General features: G+C 38.0%; 1 protein-coding gene across 17 annotated transcripts in view; it reads right to left on the bottom strand.

Annotated features, from left to right (window-relative positions):
* DMD (dystrophin) overlaps window positions 1–25,216 on the bottom strand; it is a 2,282,798-nt gene that overhangs the window by 60,279 nt on the left and 2,197,303 nt on the right. For 12 of the 17 annotated variants that reach the window (XM_032285811.1, XM_032285815.1, XM_032285813.1 and 9 more), the window contains 4 exons: window positions 5,969–6,135; window positions 3,621–3,732; window positions 1,954–2,090; window positions 1,211–1,249 (listed from right to left, as the gene is read on the bottom strand). In XM_032285811.1, coding sequence (XP_032141702.1) covers window positions 1,211–1,249; window positions 1,954–2,090; window positions 3,621–3,732; window positions 5,969–6,135 — 455 coding nt within the window. The remainder of the gene's footprint in view (window positions 1–1,210; window positions 1,250–1,953; window positions 2,091–3,620; window positions 3,733–5,968; window positions 6,136–25,216) is intronic. The other 5 variants (XM_032285804.1, XM_032285805.1, XM_032285797.1 and 2 more) reach the window with 1 other exon arrangement.

Here is a 25,216-nt window from a genome sequence, read left to right on the forward strand (position 1 = left end):
ACATAATTGAATCTAAATAACTCCCAAAGTTCTTTAAGCATGATGATGAAATAAATCAGAGAATGTACTACTGTAAGCTACCATAACTCAAAACTAAGGGCCACAATAATATAGTTTTAAAAAAGAAAAGGAAGCCTTCCACTTCCGTTAGGCCCATAAAGACTAAAAATAAACCTCAATTAATAATTTGTATTTATCACTACAGGGTTTTTAAAAAAGGATCTAGTTTAAATTAAATTACATGGTGGAACAATAAAAAGGACTCAATAAAAAGGAATTGAATTCTTATGTAAGCCTCCCTTTCCAATTAATCATTTCCCCTTCATACATAATAGAGCCATCTGATTTTCAACAAATATCTTAATAAAGCATATTTTGAAATACCAAAAGTTTGTTATAACAACCCTACATGACATAGTTTTAAAACAGGCACAATGTTTGCTAATATATAAATCACAGGCCCCAAAAAGTTTTCTAAGATTATAAACTCTAAGATAAGTCATCTGCTGGTATCTAAGCTTAGCGTTATTAATACACACCAATAGTAATAACAAAGATTATACTACACTTTCCTCCTAGAGCAAATGTGTAATTGTTTATCAGCTGAATATTTGGTTTAGAGAGGAGAGCAAAGTGAGTTTAGTTCAAAATTTAGAAACCCTTGTATACAATGATTAATCAAATAGCACGGCATAACCTGATAAGCAGTCCACACACCTCATTAAAATTATTCAACCAAACTCAGTATCATGCTTTAAAACAAAATCTGCTGGTACTTAATAGTCCACTTATAACCTAAAAATTCTAAAACACATGGAATCTCAAGGAATATGGCTAAAGAATGTTATTATGTAATCAGAAGGTTCTTCCTTGCTTTTATATAACCATGTCTCCCAGGAATACAACTAAAACTCCAATAACTGCTTTGATTATAAAGTGAATTCGAGCCAGGATTTCTGCTGGTTTGAATTTCACCTGGTGGAGGAACCAAAACACCCACTCTGATTCTCCTGATCAGTGTAGATGGTACTTTCAAAGTCCCATCAAGAGAAGAAAAAAAAAAAAAAAAAAAAAAAAAACTGAAACGAAGGAAGGGAGATTAATATGTCCATAAAATAAAATAAAACAAAACAAAAAAAGAGAACAAAAGAAAACCAAGCAAGCAAATGTGTTGGTGGTAGCAGCAGCACCCTTCAGCAAAAGTACTCACGCAGAATCTACCGGCCAGAAGTTGATCAGAGTAACGGGACTGCAAAACAAAAAATGAGGTGGTGAAGAGAGACACACGCAAACTCAGCCGCAAAAAAATTCACTGAAAGGTCAAAATAAATAAAATCCAGCCAATTAAGTATGAACCACGGAAAGCAATAGCCAAACCAAGGTGTAAAGTGAATTAAAAGGAAAACAAACAGTGTGGGATTGCCATCAGAGTTACGGCAAAAAAGAGGAGGAGGTTTAAAAGAGGTGAAGACATCATCCGTTTGATCGTGAGAATCATTACTACTTACTGTGAAGTAGTTTCCTGTGATTATATTTTCCCTTGAGTAGAAACAAGTGACTAGATATGACCACACAATCAGATACAAAGAGACACACATTTACTGATTTGTGAGAGAGGAAAACCAAAATGAAATACTGGAATCACTCATTTGTAAACAGTCCCGTATTTCTTTTAAGGCTTGTAAGGCCATTAGTGGCTGTATTGCGTTGCGGTTTTTCATTTTTTTTTCCCCCCCCCGTGAGATAAAGTTTAACTTTTGGGAAAAGAAATTGTCAAGTGATGTGGGAAAACGGCAACTGGACATCCCCTTTTTTCTCTCTTTTCAGCTAACATAAATAAAAGGAAAGAAATAGAAGAGACTGTTTGCATTTGGGAGTGAAGAAGGGTGTTCAGCTGAGAGGAGATCAAATATACATCAAACAAGAGTTTGTTCTGCTTTTGCCACTACTCACGTTTCCATGTTGTCCCCCTCTAAGACAGTCTGCACTGGCAGGTAGCCCATTCGGGGATGCTTCGCAAAATACCTTTTGGTTCGAAATTTGTTTTTCAGTACCTTGGCAAAGTCTCGAACATCTTCTCCTGATGTAGTCTAAAAGGGAAATCATGGTGGGATCAGATTTAGGACAGTAGGATTTCAAAACGAATGACCTCTCCAGTCTTCTGCCCCATGGCACTTATTTGGTAATTAAGGAGAGTGTTGTTGTGAGCAAAGGCTTTGGAATCAGGAAAATGGGGCTTTGAAACCAGGCCTGGCATGTACTAACTTGGGTGAGTTAGTTACTTCTCAGAGGCTCTGATCATCAGTAAAATGGGAGCAATAACACCTCAACACATTGTTATGATAAATAAATGAGCATACAAGCCACTAGGCTACTCAAATAAATGGTCTTAAGGTCAAATAGGTGACCTAAAATTTTACCACACTTTTTGGTATTTTAAAAACTACTTAATACATAATGATAGCATGCTTCACACACTAACTATCGGTCTATTCACCACGTGGTACATTCTGAATCACTGACCATCTCTATAAGAGAAATAAAAGTGAGAAAGACAAATATCTGGGAGGATCACTCTGATGATGGAAGAGAGAGATGCTTTAAAGCAGAGCTTCTCATACTTTGATGTGTATGGGAACCAGCCGCAGATCTTGCTAAAATGCAGGTTTTGATTTACAGCATTAGGAGTTGGGGTCTGAGGTTTTTGTATTTCTAATAAGCACCCAGGTAATGCCAATAGACAAATGATTGATAGTCAACAGACCATATTTCGAATAGCAAGCATGTAGAATTTAGAGAAGAGGAGAGAAACACGAAGTGTGGCTCTACAGTCCACAGGGACAGGTTTATTTTAGAGAAAACAAATCTGAGAGGAGCCTGTCTTTAATTCTTGGAGATTTGTACTGAGGTCTGTCTGGCCACCAAGTCTATGCCCTTGCCATTTCACCAGTGATTTTTCACAGTTCTACTGTCCACTTAACATTTTCCTAAAACAACATTTTAGGAGATGGCTTCAACTCTTACTGACAGAACCTTGAACAAATTATTTAACCTCAGCACCTCAGAGTTCTCATCTGTATAGAGGGGATAAAAATTATACTACTTATTTTACACAGGGTAGTTTAAAAGGTAAAATGCTAAGCATTTAATTGTTAAGTGTTAGCATATTAAATGGATTTTTAAAATACTGTCAGTATATAGGACAGATAATAGGTGAGCAATACTGATTAAATGTGGTAGGTTATGAATCTGGGAAAACCTACAACCATCCCCTGAATTCAACATGCCTCATGACCACAAGATCACCCCCACACAACCTCTAAGGCTGTGCAAAATAAATGTAAAAACATTCTTCGATACAACCATACACACAGAAGGAAAACCCTATTCATTCATCCAACAATATTTTTTGAGAGTCTATCATGTTCCATGGGTGCCAGGCACTCCCCTAGGCACCAGGGATAGGGTAAATCCTAAAGCCTACAGGTGAGGGCCACTTTATCTGGGGAACGTCTGGGAAAGTGACAAATCACAGCATTACCCATGATCTGTAGTATTGTACAAAACTGAAATTTATCCCAGTTGAACTAACTCTCACGTCAGGCAGGCATCTAACTTACCGGAGTACAATATTCCACCATGGGATAGTGCATTTTATGGCCTTTTGCAACTCGACCAGAAAAAAAGCAGCTTTGGCAGATGTCATAATTAAAGTGCTTTAGACTCCTGTACCTGATAAAGAGCAAAAACAAACACATATGCATTTCTTCAAATCAAATTCCCGAAGAACACTCTTTAATAAACCTTCTACCACGTTCTAATTCAAGAAACAGAATGCAATCTTCATTAGTCCCACAAGGTAAGTGATTAACTTCCTACTTCCAGATTTCTCCACTGCCTCTCCTACAGAATCAAAACATTTTGGCAGAAAGATTATCCTATAAACATATGGAAGGAGGGAAGACAAACTCCACTCTTATTTAAACTCCACTAGGAACTCTTTGAGATTAAGTAGGAAGGTACTGGCAAATTTCCAGTCTTTTGAAGACCAAATAATCAAATTTAAAAGAACTTCCAGAAGAGACAGATTGATGCCATGCCTGCCCTAACCCATCATGGGGACAAAAGTTTTCTGAAGCAATTATTTTCTAAAAATTGTCAAGATAAAGCAATGTCATAAGACGAAAGAAACTTAAATAAGAACTTTCAATTAAAACAAGTCTTGCTTGAATAATGTTTTCTAATTTACTGACATGATTCATCTTCAGTTACTTTTATCTCTATCTCTTCAGAAATCCCCCACTACGTTGCCGACAAATGATATCCGAAGCCTCAAGAGAAAATGAAATTTGGATTAGATGGAAGAATTTATCATCTGTAAATACTAGTTGGTACATTTCCTCCATTCTCAGAATGCGATATTCTTTGTTTCATACTCTCCAGCCTTTTGCTTTCTCAGATAAGAACCTTAGCCAATTCAAAGAAACATATTTCTTATGTCACGTATGGGGAAGTGGGAAGGAAAGCTATCTTTTTTAGATCCCAACCATCTTTCAAGAGAAGGAAAGGAGGAATGAGAAGTGCTGAGTCCTAAAATAATATAATTTGATAGGGGCCAAAGAACTGAAGGTGAAAATGCTCTTTCAGATCCTTCGAACCATTCTTCTTTTTTATTTTATAAAAACGTCCCCTGTATACAAAGCCTACTAACTAAGGAAGCAGAGAAAAGACAGCTTAGAAATCCAATGCAGTCCCTTGTGGCTTCCCTTCCCCACTCCCCACCTGCATGGCATCATTTTTACCTGCCAAAAAACCAGGAAGGAAAGAAGGCATCCTTTGCAAGCACTGCCTACTCACTGTTGTCTATCTAAGCTTCAGAAACCTCTAAAAGCTTCTGTAAAACCTCTTTGTAAACAGCATGACTATGGAAGGATAAACACCCACAGTAAAAGAGCACTATGAGTAAAAAGCACGCAATAGTAAAGTAGTCATTAGAAAATAAAGTAACAAAACCAGTTCACACATAACTGGAAAGGGGTGTTTACTTAGTTGCTAAGTGGATTCTGCACAGGCAGAGACCACATAGCTAGTTGACAACTTTGTGGCTTATTCATTGCTATAGAAACCTTGATGTTGATCCACATGTTTAAGTACATCACAGTTTCAGAATTAGGATGTAGGATTACTGTTAAATGAGATTAATTCATAAAAAAATTCTGTCTCCCCAAACAGATCAACAAGGCTGAAGATTTATTTAGCCTCGTTTTTCATGACATTTTAAGAATATCAGACTAACCTGCTACGTTTTCTATCTCTTTTGCTTATAAATTTATAAGAACTGTTCTTATTTTTTTAGCTGCTTTGTGAATCTTCCATTTACTTGCATACATTTTATTCCTTAAGAAGTTCATTAGGATACTATGCAAAGAATGTAATCAGATTCACAGATAAAGCAGCAAGTTCTAGGAAGCTGAAAACAATTCCTCTTACTTAAGGGAGAAAAAAAATGGTGCAGAGTGAATGAGAGACTGAGCTACCATTATGGTTCCTCCCAGAATAGAATGATCTCCTAGTTTTATAACTGATTCTTGGAGAGTTTCTATAAACAGAAAAGACCGTGAGAAAGGAAAGACGATAAACATGTTTTGGTTCCAGGAGGGGGGAGGTACAGTTCATCTGTAATACCTCCGTGAAGACACACACTTTGTCCTGCTCAACCAAAAATGTGGCTCTGAAGAGCTGAAGAGTGAAGGTGGAAAGGGACACCAGCCTAATAAGTCAGATCCACCGAAATAACCCAGCAATCAGGAGGGTGACAGGAGTGATCGATGTTCCAGCCCCATCACCTTCTCTCCCACTTTGGAGAGGGATGAACTAACAGCAACTGGCACAGGAGATAAAAGGTCAAGTCGTAAAAAGCTGGAAAATATGATGAGGAAAAAGAAGACATTTTTTTTGTTCCTTATACCTGAATCCAATGATTGGACACTCCTTGCAGATGTTACATTTGGCCTGATGCTTGGCAGTTTCTGCAGCAGCCACTCTGTGCAGGACGGGCAGCCACACCATGGACTGGGGCTCCAGTCTCATCCAGTCTAGGAAGAGGGCTGCTTCAATCTCTGGCTTATTATTAGCCTGCAAAGACAGGAGGGAGAGAGAAAGAGGGCAAAAGGATGAAAGAAAAGAAGGTGAGATGGCAAACGAGGTGTATATCAGATCAGGTAATAAACAAAAAAGAATGAACGAACAATGGTTGCAAAGTTAGGCTGGCTTTTCACAGCTTGTTTCAGCAAATGCTCCCTAACATCCAAAGAGACACCTACCCCTAAGGTTTTGGTAAACTGTCATTACTCTTCTTGGGTACTAGATTACAACAAAAGAAAACAAAATCAACAAACAAGAAAGGTAAAGCAAACTACGCACCTGAGCGAGACTATATTTAACTCTAATTTTTGAGCACATAGGTAAAAGTTAGCCAGAAGTGAAATGCAGGTGTTTACTGATAAAATTTCAAAGGAGGGGGACAACTAATTGTTTTCTGGAGAATCTATTTCTCACAGAATCATGAGGGGCTTTAAAACTCATCTGGTTCCAGAGCCTCATCTTATAGACAAGCAAACTGATTTGCAGCTCAGAAAAGTAGCTTTTTAAAGGTCATACAACTAGCAGCAGAACTGATATTAGAATCCAAATCTCCTGGCTTTGCACTGTTTTCATGATGCCCTGTTGATTCTCTGTCTGCCTCTCTATTTCTCTTTCAGAATCTAAATGTAAGAAATGCCATTCACCCCAGATAGTACAATGATCTCAAAATACCACCATTTGATTTATATGTTAGTGTATCATACATTTTACTTAAACCTTGTTTTTTCCAACCCTATAGGATTGTTTTAATTTTTTTATATTGTTAGATAGATTGACTACTTTTTTGCTCTTCATTGCTTCCTTTCATCTCGTATCTTCCATCTGGGATTAGTTCTGCCTGAAATATGTCCCTTAGAATTTCTTTTAGCCATTGGTGGTACATTTCTCAGGTTTTGTTTGTCTGAAAATAGCCGCCTTTAAAAAAAAATCTATATTCCTAGAAATAGGAACACTTTTACACTGTTGGTGGGAGTGTAAATTAGTTCAACCATTGTGGAAGACAGTGTGGTTATTCCTCAAGGACCTAGAAATAGAAATTCCATTTGACCCAGCAATCCCATTACTGGATATATATCCAAAGGATTATAAATTGTTCTACTATAAGGACACATGCACACGAATGTTCACTGCAGCACTGTTTACAATAGCAAAGACCTGGAACCAACCCAAATGCCCATCGATGATAGACTGGACAGGGAAAATGTGGCACATATACACCATGGAATATTATGCAGCCATCAAAAACGATGAGTTCGTGTCCTTTGCAGGGACATGGATGAACCTGGAAACCATCATTCTCAGCAAACTGACACAAGAGCAGAAAATCAAACACTGCATGTTCTCACTCATAGGTGGGTATTGAACAAAGAGAACACATGGACACAGGGAGGGGAGCATCACACACGGGGGTCAGTTGAGGGGAAATAGGGGAGGGACAGCAGGGGGTGGGGAGTTGGGGAGAGATAGCATGGGGAGAAATGCCAGATATAGGTGATGGGGAGGAAGGCAGCAAATCACACTGCCATGTGTGTACCTATGCAACAATCTTGCATGTTTTTCACATGTACCCCAAAACCTAAAATGCAATTTAAAAAATCCATATTCCTGATAGTTGTCTACATTAAGTATAATTTTTTTTTGAGACTGAGTCTCACTCTGTTGCCCAGGCTGGAGTACAGTGGTATGATCTCAGCTCACTGCAATCTCTGCCTCCTGGGTTCATGCGATTCTCAAGCCTCAGCCTCCCAAGTAGCTGAGACTACAGGTGCATGCCACCACACCAGGTTATGTTTTGTATTTTTAGTAGAGATGGAGTTTCACCATGCCGAACAGCCAGGCCTCAAACTCCTGACCTCAAATGATCTGCCTGCTTCACCCTCCCAAAGTGCTGGGATAACAGGCGTGAGCCACCACACCCGGCTCAAGTATAAAACTTCTGATTGAAAGGTTTTGGGGTTTGTTTTTGAATACTGAAATATTACCCCACTTTCATCTGACTATCTCTGTTGCTGTTGAGAAGTCAGCAGTAAAGATGACTATTGCTCCTTTAAAGATAATCTATCCTTTTCCTATCTTGTGCTGTGTTTCTAGGATCTGATTTAGACTGCTTAGGATTCACTGGACTTCTTAAAGATGTGATTTAGAGTCTTTAATCAGCTCTGGAATCTTCTCAGTCATGATCTCAACAAATAGTGCCTCTTTTCCATTCTACTTTCAGAACTCTGTTAGATAAATGTTAGACTTCTTCAATCTATATTTCTCTGAATAGGCCTTTCCTAGTTCCCCTCTCTCTGCCCCACATCTTTTTAAAACATCCTTCTGTGCTTCATTCTTATTAATTCCTTCTGCTTTACTATCTGGGTATCCATTTCTCTTGCCAGTCTGCTGTAAACCCATATAGCTTAAAATTTTGATTATTGTACTTTTGATACCTAAAAATACTACTTGGTCATTTTTAAGGTAACTTCTCAAGTTTGTGGCTCCCTGTAGATATTTTTCAATGTTGTTTTTTATTTTTCTAACTGCATAGACATAATTTTAAAAAATAATCTCTGTCTAGTAATTCTGGAATATGATGTTATTGTGGATCTCCTTCTGGGGTCTGCAATTTCTTCTGGTTCTCATTCACTTTGATTTCTTTCTTTTTCCACTTTGATTTCTTGTATGCTTAATATGTTTTTTACTACTCTCTAAATTGACCTTACAAATATTTTCTGGAGATACTCTGAGCCCTAGAATAAGAGCGATTTCTCCAGAGATGATTTTCATTTACTTTTGCCAAGAACCAAGAAACATTACTTATTCCACAGCCAGTTGTAGTTGAATCTATGACATGGGAATACTTAGTATCACACAAGTAATGGGTATTTGAGCTGCAAACCCAAGTTGCTTCTCTTGTAATGTGCTTTGCTAATAAAAGATATATCCACATTTCAGATAGAAAGGCAGGAGGGTTTAGACTGACAGGTCATTTGGCTTATAACACTGATCACTTCAACAGTACTCCAGTCGTTACCCCTAATTTCTATATGTAGCAACACTATAGAGCTGTTTAACTTTGGATGTCCTAGCTGCAAAATGGTATCAGTTCAAACTTCTGATCAAATGCTATTGTTTACCAAAGACATGGAATCACCCTAAATGCCCATCAATGGTAAATAAAGAAAATGTGGTACGTATATACCCTGGAATACTACGCAGCTAGAAAAAAAAAAATGAGATCGTGTTCTTTGCAGGAACATGGATGGAGCCATTATCCTTAGCAAATTAATGCAAGAACAGAAAACCAAATTTTGCATGTTCTTATAAGTGGGAGTTAAATGATGAGAACACATGGACACATAGAGAGGAACAACACACACTGTGGCTTTACTAGAGGATGGAGGGTGGGAGGGAGAAGATCAGGAAAATAACTAATGGGTATTAGGTTTAATACCTGGGTGACAAAAATATCTGAATGACGAACCCCCATGACACAAGTTTACCTCATTACAAACCTAGACATTTACCCCTGAACTTAAAAGTTAAATTTTAAAAAGCTATTGCTGAGTGCTTTTCTCCGTGTAGAGTTCCATCAAAGAGGTACTTTGTGGGAAAAAGATTTAAAAGAAATTATGGAATCTAAGATGAAAAAGATCATGCAAGTCCATTCATCCTTTTGGCATGGCACCACAGAAACTTTCTGCATTCATTGAGTCCAAGATCAGCATTCACTGAGTCCAAACTCTTACCCATGCCAGTGTGTGCTTACAGCCACTATACTACCCATGTGAGAGAGCTAGGAAACATCCTTAGAAGGTGATCTTGAACACCTATGTCCAGACACCCCTGTCAAAAGTGCTTCATCAACACTGAGCTGAAATCCATCAGTACCGCATATTGAAGTTCCAGAGTCAACCCACTAGAGTTCAAATCTCAGCTTCGCCACTCACTGGCGTGCGACCTTAGGAAAATAACTTTCTCTCTCTGTGCCTTAATTTTTCTCTGCTACGAAGTGGAAATATTAATAGTGCCTACATCATAGAGTTATTTTATGATTACATGAGTCAACAAGTGAAAGGCAACTGGAACCATGTATGACACATAGCAAGAACTATGTTTGCTATTGTTACTGTCATCATTATTTTCCGTCTGACCAGCAACCCAAAAGTTCTTGGTCTTTGAACAGCCCTTTAAATATTTTACCAGAGCTGTCTTATTTGCCTACACCTCTTCATTCCTATTCTTTTTATTTCTCCCTCCCATGACACAGCTTAGTTTGCCACTGTCATTTAGAAAATGATTCTTCAAATATGATAGCTGAGAATGGTACCTTTATTTCTCCAGACAATGTAATTGGATTACTTTCTTTTGTTCTGTACTGTAGGCTCACATAGGGTTCCTACTCAACTAAAATCTGAGTCAACGTTTCCCAGCATGTCCAGCAGATCAATCGTCCAGCAAAATGCTTCATGAGAAGGTCAAATTACTTAAAGAAACATTGCACATTATATCCACCTCTTAAAAATCTTAATGCACGTTAATATATTAAAAACTGAGAAGGTCACCAGTAAAGAAACATTTTAAACTTTGATTGACCTCAGAATGTCCACATATTATTCAATGATCCCAAGGCCTTCATCCTTTTTTAACTTATAAAGCTTGTAAACACCACAAAATACTAATGTCGTGCTGGGCATGCTGTTCTTGGTTGTTTCCCATGATTCTTCCACTCTGTACCTGTCCAACTGGTATTTTTTTTCCTTTCACATCTGTCAAGGACTTTCCTGTTAGTTTAAGCCCATTGTAAAGTCTCATCAAAATCTTTAAAAATTCTGACTCTTAAAGCCAAAGAATTATCCATTCTTCCTAACTTTGGGTAATTTTTACATTTTGTTTTTGTTTTTGAGATGGAGTCTCACCGTGTTACCCAGGCTGGAGTGCAGTGGCACCATCTTGGCTCACTGCAACCTCCACCTCCTCGGTTCAAGCAATTCCCACTTCAGGCTCCCAAGTAGCTGGAGTTACAGGCACCCGCCATCATGCCTGGCTAATTTTTATATTTTTGTAGAGATGGGGTTTCTCCATGTTGGCCAGGGTGGTCTTGAACTCCTCATCTCAGGTGATTCACTCACCTTGGCCTCCCAAAGTGCTGGGATTACAAGTGTGAGCCACTGTGTCCGGCCAATTTTTACATTTTAAAACATGTATTCTATCTTCATTGTTAAAAGTCACTGGTGGGAATATCAAACAGGCCAAGGTCAGACATGAGCCACACCACTGTACCCTGTACCTCATGTCAACACAAATCCATGATTCAGTCCTCTCTGGTTTTGAACTGTAAGTATTCCTAGTTACAGAATCATCTAGTCTCTGTTGCACATGTTTCTCCATTGTGTACACAAAGACACAAAGAGAGACTTCATCAAAAGAACTGGAAGCGTTTAGCTACAATATGCCTTATAACAACCTCTTGCTCCACTGGTCTAGAAACCAACTTTATCAAAATAACCCTTTCTAGCCCGAAGAGAAACCATTATAGAAAGGCAGCAAGTTGAAAGCAATTGCTTATTCATGCCTATTTAAAACATAAGTTTATTGGTGCTTAAATCTGAACCGATACATTTTTTCTGATTTTTTTTAAATACTAGTTTGTTTAATGATGCATTAGAAGACACGCTCCAGAGTAAGAATTCATACTTAATACAGAAAATGTACATAAAATTGTGGTTCATCTGAAACACAGAAAAAAAAAAATCTGTGAGTCAGCAACAAATGTAGGTGTAAAAAATAAAAGAAACACTATGTCTGTGATATATAACTAAGGGCATAGAAAGTATAGCGGGAGTATATTATCTCATTACCCTTACTATCGTTTAAACCCTTCTTAGGAAACAGTGTCTAATTCTGGTGGCTACAACTGACCCAGAACTTAGAGGAGGCTTGGCAAAAAGGCAAGATGATAATTAAAGGGTTTGAAAGACCTGAGAACAGCTTAAGGGAATTGGGATTATTTAGTCATGAAACAGGGAGGAAGGGAAGAGAGGAGAGGGGAGGGGGAGGGGCAGGGGGAGAGAGAACAAGCAAGAAAGAGTAACTGAAGGGGTGATTTAATAACAGTTTTCGATTATGTGAATGGCTCTCACATAGGGGCCTGTGACCAGCTGTTCAATCCCTCCACTGAGGACAGAACAAGAAGAAACAGACTTAAGCAGCATGAAGAATTTAGGCTGTAACTCATACAGAAGAATTTCCTGATGCTGAAAGTTGTTAAAGCATTAGTGTGACTTACCAAGGGAGGCTGCAGAATGTTCTACTCTTTCAAAATACTATAGATTATTCTGTGCTTAAAGGTCGGAAATTCTCAAATTTCTTTCTAGCCCCTAAGATGCAAGATCCATCATTTTGACTCTTTTAAAACTGCTCACCTATGCCAAATGACAGCACTGAAGACAAGATATGAGGATTCACATTCTTATTCTGTTTCAGTCTTTCATTTTTATGACAAACTATTCTACATCCTAGCGGTATATTCTCTTTCCTTTTGTCTGGCAATAAAGAAAGAAAGAATTAAAAGCCAGGCAAGCTTTTAAAAAGACCTAACAGAACTGGAATTAAACCCAGCTAAAATGACATTTTGATCATTCTAGAAAAATACATATAGGGATAGACTGGACCAGCAGGAAGTTGTTAAGGTCAAAAGATAAGTATGTTGACATTCATTGGGCTGAGATAATCTTTGTAAGTACCATTATCTGTTGAGATACATATAAGTCTCAGATACATTAGTCTCTCAGTATCAAGGGTGACCTTGACCTCATCCCTAAACACCAGTTTCAAGCCATCCAGGCAAAATCTCTTAGAAAGGTCATTTAGCCCTGGGTTTTGTTTTGTTTATTGGCTTTGTTTTGTTTTGCTTTTGCTATTGTTTTGGCAGTAACTCCATTTCCCCATTCTATGGCATGCACACACAAAAAGCAAAGCTATCACAGCTGATTCCATTGTGATAGTCACAATTTGGAATTACATTGGGTTTCTCTTCTTTTTCTGTTGGTCCTTACCTGCCAGCAACTATCCATAACATAAAGGTTAGGGGAAGGAATCAGTTGTCATTACTATTGCTCTGTTACAGCACGTTGGAGAGTGGCTTCATACAAATGTCATCTTTATACAAGTATAACAATATATAAAGACAGTTAAAGAATTCTCAATATCTGGAATTTCTGGCAAAAGGATTTAACTATCAATATAATACGTTCAAAGGGCATTTATATGGCAAGTTTGCAGGTAGGAGATTTGCCAGGGTTCCGAATAACTTTTGGATTTCTTTGATGTTGTGCTTTCCATAAATCCTTGGATACTGAAGGGCCAACTGGCTGCCAGGAGGTCAACCTAAATACTCATTTTTCCCTCAAGATAATAAAATTAATTCATGGCTACAGAGGAAATGCAACTCAATATTTCTCAGCAAGCCCTGCATGCCAGCTACCATAAACATATACATTATATTTTTAAGAGAAAGCAACTGGCATTTCAATTGTGAGGTTTGTGAAAACTATGTCAATACTTAATAAACTACAATAATTGGTACAGTCATCCCTCAGTATATGCTAGGGTTTGCTTCCTGGTCCCCTGCAGCCTCAATCCCATGGGGCTGTTGGGATACAGCAAAATCCACACATACTCAAGTCCCACAGTCGGCCCAGCATAACTTATATCCACAGGTTCTGCATTTCTTGAATACTGTATTTTTGATATGCATTTGGTTGAAAACAATCCACTTATAAGTGGACCCACACATAAGTGGACCCACACAGTTCAAACCTATGTTTTTTAAGGGTCAACTGTATCCTTAAAAATGTATGTACAACATCAAACAAATCCAAAAGTTATTGGAACCCTGGGAAATATCCTACCTCCAAACTTGCCATGTAATGCCCTTTGAACTTATTATATTGATAGTGAAGAGAAGTGCCCAGTAATTCTCAGATAACAAGAAACTACCATCCTGGAAACAATACATAACTACACCTCCTTAATTTCTTTCCTAAATTGCAGATTAAAGACAGGAACTATAATTCTGGACTCTCTGTTAAAGTCTGCTGAATTGAACAGTGGGTGGGAATTCAGCTTCAATGTGATCACAAAAAATAAAAGGAAAATTATAAAATCTGTATGAAGTCAGAATTTAAAAAATCTGCCTAGTCACCCCAAAGAGCAAAAACATAAAATTATGAAGATTATATAAACAGTAGAAGACAAAATATGTACTTTCTCAAACTGTCCAAAATTTATAGATTAAATAAGTGTCTTTCTGTTGGTTTCCCTGTGATGGTATCACACATAAAAGGCTAACAGACTGTATCTGGACTTGGAAGGTATGTTTAGAATGATCTGGCTTAAAATGTAAGTATACACAAAATTCACACTTGGAGCCCTTGAAAGGAACAGCACAGGCAGATAGCTTTTCGCTAGGTCAGTGGTTCTAACTGGAAATGATATTTCCCTAGAGAAAATATGACAATGGAGTGTTGATCAAAAAACATCAGAGAAAAAATCTCCAAATATGTTGAATGTATTTGGGAATCAGATATGAGGATTATAACCCAAGATGCATGTAAAGAGGGACGGAAACTTCTATTGGTAAAAGCAGAAAAGTTTACATAAGCTGCTTGGAAACATAGTTCATTGGTTTCAGATGGTCAGTGCCAGAATTGGTGTCAGTTTACTGGTGGAGATGCCACTACAGGGCAGATGTTCTTTTGAGAGCATCTTATGTGAACTGCTGCAGTGTTAAGAAAGGAAATTCTTGTGGGGCAATTTTAGAAAGTCCTTGAGACAGTCTTTATCTCAGGCATGTAATCATGAACCCTCCTCCTTTCATGTTTTCCTGGCTCTAGTGTGTTTGGGACTGACAAAAAGTGATTTCATCCTGGTATCTTTTACAGGAGACATTTTTGGTTGTCACAGCTGAGGGGGAGGTGCTACTAGCATTTAATAGATAGAAGCCAGGATCCCGCTAAACATCCAGACACAGGGCAGCTTCCCACAACAAAGAACTAGAATTATTTGGGCCAAAGCATCCGTAGTGCCAAGGTTGAGAAACCCTGCCCCAATGTTAACATCTTACATAACCATATGCTTCATGTGTCAAAACTAAGAAATCCACATTGATTCACCACTATTCACTAAACAACAGACGTCCCTGAGAGTCCTTCAGGGCATTTAATAAGCAGGCAACTATCCTCTACCACACAGACATTGGGAGGCTACAATAGGCCTATTCAACTGCCGAAATGCCACACTGGTTCATAAACTGAGGGTAGAGAGAACAAAAAGGAAATGAAAAGCCCCAAACTAAAAGTCACAAGGAAACATGCTAAAATTGTAGATTCAGATTTGAAATCAAGTTGCTTCTCAAACTGACCACTCTATGCAATGTGTTCCAGGATAAATAGCAGAAATTTATTTAATCATGGTACATGATTATCCCAAGTAAGGTAAAGCAGGTCTGCTAGTACAAGAATAACTGTGTGTGTGTGTGTGTATGCGTGTATGTTTTGATTTTACTTAGTAGGTCATAACCATTTAGAGAAAAAATAAATATACAAATATTAAATACTTACATATCCATAAATACAATTTCTAAACATTCTTGACAGAAAAAGGTAAATTTATAGAAAATATTGTGAGTAAACCACAGATTTTTAGAAAGGGTAATCTCTCCTTTGTGGCTAATATGGTTTAGCTATGTCCCCACCCAAATCTCATCTTGAATTATAACTCCCGCAAGTCACGTGGCATGGGAGGAACCCAGTGGGAGGTGATTGAATTATGAGGTGGGTCTTTTCTACACTGTTCTAGTGATAGTAAATGAGTCTCACACTATCTATCTGATGGTTTTAAAAATGGGAGTTTCTCTGCATAAGCTCTCTTTTTGACTGCTGCCAGCTACGTAAGTTGTGACTTGCTCCTCTTTGCCTTCCACCATGATTGTGAGGCCTCCCCAGCCATGTGGAACTGTAAGTCCAATAAACCTCTTTCTTTTGTAAATTGCCCAGTCTCAGCTATGTCTTTATCAGCCGTATGAAAACGGACTATACAGTGCCCATTTTCATTTGCTATTTTCACTACTAAAATGTTCCCTTCATAAATCCAAAAAATCATTTCAATGTCATTGGCATTGTTAATAGGTAATGGCATTAAAAGCCGACAACTCAACTTTTCTGGCCTTCATTATAAAAAGTCTTAGTATTTGGAAAGATTTGTTGTATTTAAATTTATATAAACTGTTGTTTTGAATTACAGTCTGTACACAAAGATTTAAAACCACAAGGAAAGTGGTTAGTCAGGGTCAGACAGTATAGAACAGGCAGTCCCTGACTGTTTCCTGATCTGTTATTATAATTTCTTTAACAACCTCTAAATCTACCAAGGGCATCAGTAGAATATTTTACATAAGAGAGAAGTCTGCACCAGCAAAGAACATAAAAGAAGGAACAAGTACAAGTTGTAAAGAATATTAATGACTCGTCTTCCAAACAATCCCAATTTTTATGAAAATCAAATGAGTGATAAAAAATCTCTATAAAACTATACAAAACCTGCATGTAACAAATAAAACAGAAGGAAGGTGACATTTTGATCCTCTTAGACACAAGACACTCGAATTTTATCTTTGAGTTACTGAGGAAACCATAGTGTAGGGACGGACACAAGGGATCATTTATATGAGGTTCTACACAATGGTTTTTCACATCTTGCTCTTAGTGTATGTTTCCATTCAGAGAACAGGTGGTCTCATGTGAAATGCCATACTCTACGTACAAGACTGTTTTCTGTATCTTATAGCTCTGTTACATGAGTTGTTACCCAGAAGATCAGGTAAGAATTTGCTGATCATGGCCAAGCTTTGAAATAAGTACAGTAATTCATGTCCCTTTCTGCCTTTTAACTTTTAGCATATAATCAAAGAAACTTAGGGATAAGTAACTTTTGAGATAACCTGTTTTAACTTTATGTTACAGATAAGAAAAAGCCCAACGATATTAAGGAAACAGGTCAAGATTATCTACGATTTTAATGCTGAAATATATATGCTTAAAATAGTCTTTAAAGGACAGGACAAAAGTGATATCCTATGGGGGAAAAAGCAGGGTGATCCCCCAAATCTTTTGAATCTTTAACTTGTTTGAGTGTGCTTTAGTCTGATATCTAAGTAAGCAAGGCCCACTTAGGACAATGGCCAGGTACTAAATCTTCAAGTGAATTATATGCTGATTACATGGCTGCAAGAGCCAAGGGAAGGTGCAAGTAAATACCCCACAACACTGATAAATGGATATCGCCTCTGATCACCTCTTTTCCCCATACTTTTCAGCATCACATGTCCCTTGTACCATTAGATGCCACAGCATGTTTGAGCTACATGGACTGACAGGTGCAGGTCCATATATACTGAAGTTGCAAAAGGGAAAAAAAGAAACAATATGAGCTTCTCAATTCAGCACATAGTTTTCACATTACATGTTTTAGTTATGTCAACGTGTGGTTCCCATAAAAGAGTTGGTTAATATGGAAATATATTTATTAGACATATGTTTATGTTGCTATCTGGAGAAAGGACTGTCAATTCTATACACTGCCATCTTAAACAATTCCAAGACAAAAATAGTATCCAACAGCAGTTCAGTAAAGAGCAATATCATTATTTGTACACTCAGAACCACCTTGGATGTCCACAGTGATATTCAAGAATAGTTGGGGGAGGGGTAGAAGCAGCTCTTCTTTAAATAAGAAAATGGTCTAATATATGCAGAAAGAATGGTAGAATTAGAAAGCACTATTATGCAACCACCAATATTATAATTGAATTAGACATGGATCATCAATAAATGCTAAAACCATAGGGGTAAAGGTTAAGGAATAGGATATTCACAATATGCCAAAATATAAAAAAAAATTACTTTCTAGTTACAAAGGAAAAAGAGTACTATACAATGAAACTATCTGGCAGATGCCACCTTAAAACTGTGATACCAATAGGAACAAAATGCTGTTTTCTCCCTCCAGATTGTGATACAGTGGTAGGTAAAGAGCATCATCGTACTATCTTTTGGCCAAAAACATGTTAACATGAATCACAAGGAAACCATCAGAAAAACTCCAGAATATGGGACACTCTTCAAGAGAACCAGTCTGAACTCTTCAAAAATGTCAACGTCAGAGCACGCGGTGACTCATGCCTGTAATCCCAGGACTTTGGGAGGCCAAGGCAGGCAGATCACCTGAGGTCAGGAGTTCGAGACCAGCCTGGCCAACCTGGTGAAATCTCATCTCTACTAAAAATACAAAACTTAGCTGGGCATGGTGGTGTGCACTTGTAATCCCAGCTACTCCTGAGGCTGAGGCAGAGAATTGCTTGAACCCGGGAGGCAGGGGTTGCAGTGAGCCGAGATCACGCCACTGCACTCCAGCCTGGGTGACAGAACAAGATTCTGTTCTCATCCTGCAAAAAAAGTCAATGTCATGAAAAAAAAATGCTGGGATACTGTTTAGAACTAAACGAAGGTACAGACACATGACAAACAAATGCAAGACAAAAACCTTGACTAGATCGTGGAAGAAAACAGTGGTTAACAGGAACATTCCTGGAACACTGGGGAAATTTCAGTGTGGACTGCATATCAGATGGTAATACTGGATTGCTGTTAAGTTTGTGTGTAACGATAGCATGCTGTTATGTTAGAGAATGTCCTTTAAGAAAATGGTGTATGGTGAAGTGTTTAGGGGTTTCTGTTGTGATGCTCCTTTACTTTTAAATGGTATGAGGGAAAATGTATTTGTGTGTGTATGCACACAGACACATACATAAACAGAGTTGAGAGGGTAGAAGAGGTAAGGAGAGCAAAAAGCAACCATGGGTTGTACAGATACATGATACAGATGAGTATTCCTTAAACTATCCTTACAACTTTTCTTTGTGCTTGAAACATTTCCAAAATAAAATATTGGTAGAAAACGATTGTTTCTTCCAAGTCACTCCTTCACGGGAAGGGGTTGTGAGCAAGGCAGGAGGGTGGGCAAGAGTGATTTTAGTTACTGTGAAAGGAACAGGGAAGTGGTATTAATGTAATAGTAATGAGTGTGAAAAGTTCCCCAGGATTCGTTTTCTCTAAAAATACAAGCCTAACACGAAATTGATTTCCTTCCTGTCCTTGTCATGGTTTTTAAAGCATCCCCTCACCCACTCAACCTAGAAGTGATTTTCCTAGATCCCTAAATGTGAATCTCCAGCCATGAAAATGAGTTTAAGAGTCCCCACATATACAGAATTTTTTCTTGTTTAAAGTAAGGAATGAAAGGTCAAGAGTTGTCTTTGTGAGACAAGAAGTAAAAGGCTTCCCAACTACCGTCTTGGTAGAAATCAAGCATTTTATTTAAAGTTCTGAAGATAATGAGCAGGTAGGAGGCCAGCAGTCAATGCTCTAAATATTAATCAGGACTCTGAATCACCCATTAAAGATAAAATCAGTCCAAACAATAACACATGGTGATTATCCACTCTTCATTTCCATGTTCAAGGACAACTGTCCTGACCTCAGGCTCTCCACTCCACCTGACTAATAAACCAATTAACACCATGGCCCCAGGGAACATATGCACATTTTAAATCTATGCAAATCCCTAAGCATACTCAATAGTATTAATTTATGCTACAAAGTTCTACTTCAACAGAAAAGTTAAATTAGAAAAGTTTCACATATGCATGGTAAAGCACATATATGTGTCTATAGATACCATGGAATACACTTTCCCAGGTGTGGATCAGGACATATTATATAAAAGAAGAAAATATAAAATTAGTTAGCTCTTCCACTACTGCCTCCTACAATCCTTTAAAAAGGAAGGAGGGAAGGAGGGAGGGAGGGAGGAAGTGCGAGAGAGAAAATAAAAGAAAAAAGGAAAAGAAAGGAAAGAAAGAGGAAGAAATAAAAAGAAGGAAGGAAGGAAGGGAGGAAGGAGAAGACAGGGAGGGAGGGAGGAAGGAAGATTTGGTCATAACAATAAAGTGCTACTTTAGAAGGATGAAGACAAGAACAAAATGACATACGCTTTTCCTTAGCAATAAGTGTATGAATGAAACAGGCTTCAACCACAACACAAACCTATCTTCAAAATTCTGGTGAGAAAACATCCATTACTCCACATAGAGAAGTAAAACAAATCACTGTAACTTAAACAGATAATCATAAAGCTTAACCCACAATAGCTTATAATTTTTACAAATAGCAACTGGAAACCAATATTAAACTTAAGACAATGCTGATAATACTCTGATAAGGGTCTTTTCTGAAAATCGCAGGCATTTTAACTGTTCATGAGCAAGCCCAGTAAGAGGTGGGTGATATCTCTCAGCTATTCATAGCAGCCAGCTATCTCTGTGGAAGGCTGACTGGACTATTAGGGTCTACCTTCAATTCTGGGAAAGGCCACCTCTTTATAAATATCAAATAGTAGTAACTCTTACTAATTATTTCGTTACCAGAGAGTATTCATCAGTCCAAAAGTGGTGTAAAAAGAATGTCTATAGAACCAAAGGGCCCGCAGTCTGATTACTAAACAAAAAGCCAAAGGAAACCTAAGAGAAGTAGGATTTTTAGGAGTTCCTTTCAAGATGGAAAATATATTAATAAAATTTAATCAACTGCCCTGGAGAATGCTGTCTAACAAGCTAAAGTCTCCTGGCATGGCATTTTAACATTTGCAGATAAACAGAATCTCTAGAGTCTTTTAAAAATCCACAGATGATGTTTTGTTATAGTTAAAAGGAATTATTAATACTGGCAGGTATTTTCATGCCACAACACATACTTTAGATAATCATAGCTAACATTCACTGGGCACCAACTATATATTCACCACAGCTCGTAAGTGCTTTGCTTCTATTGGTTCATTTAATCTCCTCAATCACCTCTAAGAGTTCAGGGGCCAGGAAGGTTAAGAAATGTGCTCACAGTCATACAACCAGCAAATATTTGGACGCAGAGATTTGGACGCAGGCACAGTCTGGTTTCAGAGCCTATGCACTTAACCACTCTGCCCGTCACTGATCCAGATATTCTGGAATGCTTTATCATTTATGTGTTAGTGATCCTCCCACCTCAGCCTCCTGAGTAGCTGGGACTACAGGTGCACGCCACCATGCATGGCATCAACACTACATAGTATATTGCAAAATAACTAAAAGAGTGGAATTGGAATGTTTCTAACACAGAGAAACACTTGTTCTCAACAGTTGAGACTGTAATTTATTCTCATTTCCATATCATTCTACATTATTACAGTAACTGTGCCTAGATGGTGTTCATTTTTGTCATACAAATAGAAAAATTCAGAAGATAGATGGAAAAGCAACTTATTCATTGTGAATACTAAGTACAACAGGAGGCAGAAAACAGATGTAAAATAAACAGAGTTTGACACTCCAGCTTTCATAGGTGAAGCATATTGAATATAAAGTGGGTATACTTGATGATATCTAAACAATAAAGTCCTTAAAATGTTTACAGAAGAAAATACTACCAAATCAAAACCACAAAAAGATACCCACAGTCCCATGTTCACGGCAGTACTGTTCACAATAACCGAGATAGAGAATCAACCTAAGTGCCCATCAGTGGATAAATGCATAAAGAAAATGTGCTATAAACACATAATGGAATATTATTCAGCCATAAAATAGAATGAAATCCTATTATTTGCAGCAACATGTATGGAACCAGAAGGTATTATGTTAAGTGAGATAAGCCACACACAGAAAGAGAAGCAGCCCACGTTCTTACACATGTGTGGGAGCTAAAAAAAAAAAAAAAAAACAAAAGTGCACCCATGGAAACAGAGCAGAATCATGACTACCAGTGTCTGGGAAAAGTAGTAAAGATGTGGGTGGGGGATAAAGAGGGGATGGTTAGTGGGTACAAAAATACAGTAAGAAGAAATATGATATAATGTTTGGTAGCACAGTAAGGTCACTATAGTAATCAATGTGTTTTTTAATCTTTTTACAGATAGGGTCTCACTATGCTGTCCATGTGGAGTGTAGTAGCTATTCACAGGAGCAATCGTTGTACATTACAGCCTTGAACTACCGGGCTCAAGTGATCATCCCACCTCAGCCTCCTAAGAAGCTGGGGCTACAGGTGCATGCTACCATGCATGGCAACAATAATTTATTGTATATTTCAAAATAACTAAAAGAGAGGAGTTGGAATGTTCCTAACAGAGAAACGGTGAATGTTTGAGATGCTGGATACCCCAATTACCCTGACTGTACTACCCTATACATTGTATGCTTGTATAAAAATATCACATGTAACCCATAAATAAGTACTATTATGTGTCCATAATAACTGAAAATAAAATATTTTAAAACATACTTTTACATTTGTTAAACGGCTGGCATTGCAGGTTTGTGAGATAATTCTTTGCACGGTGATGTTACAATGGATACAATGTCACAAAGTAATAAGAATTTTTCAGTTCCATTATAATCTCTTCTTAAATTGATCTTATGGGACCAACACAGTATATATCACCTGTCGTTGGCCAAAATGTCATTGTTCAGCACATGACTGTATAAAGTTTTCCCACCTAAAAGTGGTACTTGGTTTTACTTGAAGATAGACTAAATGGCTATGCTGGGATTAGAATATTTTAAATAAAGATGTGTGTGTGTGCATGCACATGTGTGTGCATGTATGTGTTTTGGAGTGGGGTGTTTATCCCATTCTATTACAACCTAAAATTCATATAAGGGATCACATTAACACATTAACACTGTGTTATTTCAGTCTTGTCTCTGAACTGGTTGAAGCCATGACATGATATAATTGCATGATGTAGAATGGATTCATTCTGCCACTGTGGCCCTGCTTTCTCATCTGAAAAAGAAGAGATGCAGACAACCCTCAAGGCTCCTTCAGGCAGTCTGTGTGACTCATTTCCAGGGCAGGCTTGGCCTTACTAAGGTCACAAAGATCAATCTAATCTCCCAACAGGGCTGTTTCCCTGGAATATGAGAGGGCAACAAACTGACCATATATTAATTACAGCTGTATCTCTAATAATAAACTAGTTGTAAAACTTTACCTCTATCATTATCAAAATGAGTCAATTTCCCAGTAAATGTGTTGATTGCAATATGCTATTGATGGGGAAACGTATCCTGTTGCCTCATTTAGTATCTACGACGATACCACTGTCAAAGCCATAAATTGTCAATATTTCTTTTTAATAGCCATAGATATGACTTCATTTCTGGGCTTAATGGATAATTTCTTGGAAGACCTACAGTGATTTTTAAATAAGCAAAAATTATCATTTAGACCTGAAGGGTGATTTCCTTTTCTCTTTTTAAGTGGTTAGTGGGGAGGGATATGAGAAAACCTTTAATAGACAATCCAGAGTGTAGCACATAAAAACACACCTCTCTTCTTGCCACTACTGGGCCCCTATCTGAATTAGAAGATTCAGTACCTTTCTAACTGTACCAACTTGAATAAAAAGGAAGTTTCAAGTTGGTGACAAGACATCAAAGGAAATAAAATCTGCGATGCAAGGAATGCATTTGCAGGATAAACAAATACTTTATTACCACTTCCCCAGGCTGGTAGAAATAGCAGCCTTTGAGCACAAACTTGCTGAAGGAGTGAGCCCAGCCCCATTCCCAAGGTCCTGTACTTCAAACAAAGGGCAGAGGACGTTTTCACTCGTGTTATCTTTCCCTACAGCAAACATTGTATTTTTCTGCACATTGCACAATGAAAGGCAAGGTGACCGCCAGTGCACCTGGCCAGGAAAAAGCATGCCAGGGCCAGGACGTGGATTCCTAAGTAAGTATTTACAATGGATCCATTCAACCTGATTGCAAATTGCTACAAAGCTGAGAGGATCCTCAAATCTAAGTAATGTAAGCCTCACCATACATACGGAATTTACTACCATCTTACTAGAAATATTCAATTTGCCAATACTTCAAACTCTTTCCTCTTCCCCCTCAAGGTCCCCTGTCTTGTCATGCCTTTTCTAGGACTCAGGAGAACTAGCTGTTTGACCTCGGGAAGCTGGAGAGCAGAAGCATCAGAAACTACATATTTGAGAATGAGGTGGTAAATGTGGCGGTGGACTAGCAATCAAACCCTTCCATCAGCTGAGGGACTTTAAGGGCACAGATAAATTATTCATCCACTTAAACAATAATAAAAGCAAAATCTCCAAAGCCTGACTATTCTGTTCCCCTCAAAAACTTGGTTAGGATTAAATGAGAGAATTCGTGTGAACAAAGTTTTGTTAGCAGCAATGGTAACAATATTATTTATAATCATAATAAATACAAATGGTAAGAAGCTGTTTCATGATAGTGAAAGCAAACTATGGGTGGTTATAAAACCAGATTAGGAAAGCTCTGAGAATTAAATGGAGAAATCAGGATTTGTTCAGTAGACAACGGAAAGATACTGACATTTTTAAGGACGCTGTCATATGGTGAATGCTTTTCTCTAAAACCAGTATGAGGGCAGTAAGACCAATGCAAAGGACTAGAGTGTGGAGTGGAGGCTTGCCAGGAAGACAGTGCAATGATGAGAAGGCCTGCAAACAATGTAAGAATGGCAATGGAAAACAATCCAACAACACATGTTTCTTTCCCTAAAAAAAATGCTGCACTTTACTTTTTTTCCTAATTATAAATGTTCAAAGAAGAAAACGCAGAAAATAAATACAGAAAAAAATCAAAAGCCACCTGTTACCACCATTCATATCTTGACTGATATCTCCCCAGTCTCATAGAAAACATTTCAAGGCTGGATGTCATGGCTCACACCTGTATTCCCAGCATTTTGGGAGGCTGAGGCAGGTGGACAGCTTGAGCCCAAGAGCTCAAGACTAGCCTAGGCAACATGGTGAGAGACCCTGTCTCCACAAACAAATAAAAACAAAAAAATTTAAAACACTACCAGGCGTGGTGGTCCATGCCTATAGTCCCAGCTAACCAGGAGGCTGAGGTGGGAGGATTATTTGAGCCCAGAGGTTG

The sequence above is a fragment of the Sapajus apella genome, unplaced genomic scaffold (assembly GCF_009761245.1).
Source record: "Sapajus apella isolate SASKATOON/1434 unplaced genomic scaffold, GSC_monkey_1.0 scaffold17, whole genome shotgun sequence".
NCBI lineage: Eukaryota > Metazoa > Chordata > Mammalia > Primates > Cebidae > Sapajus > Sapajus apella.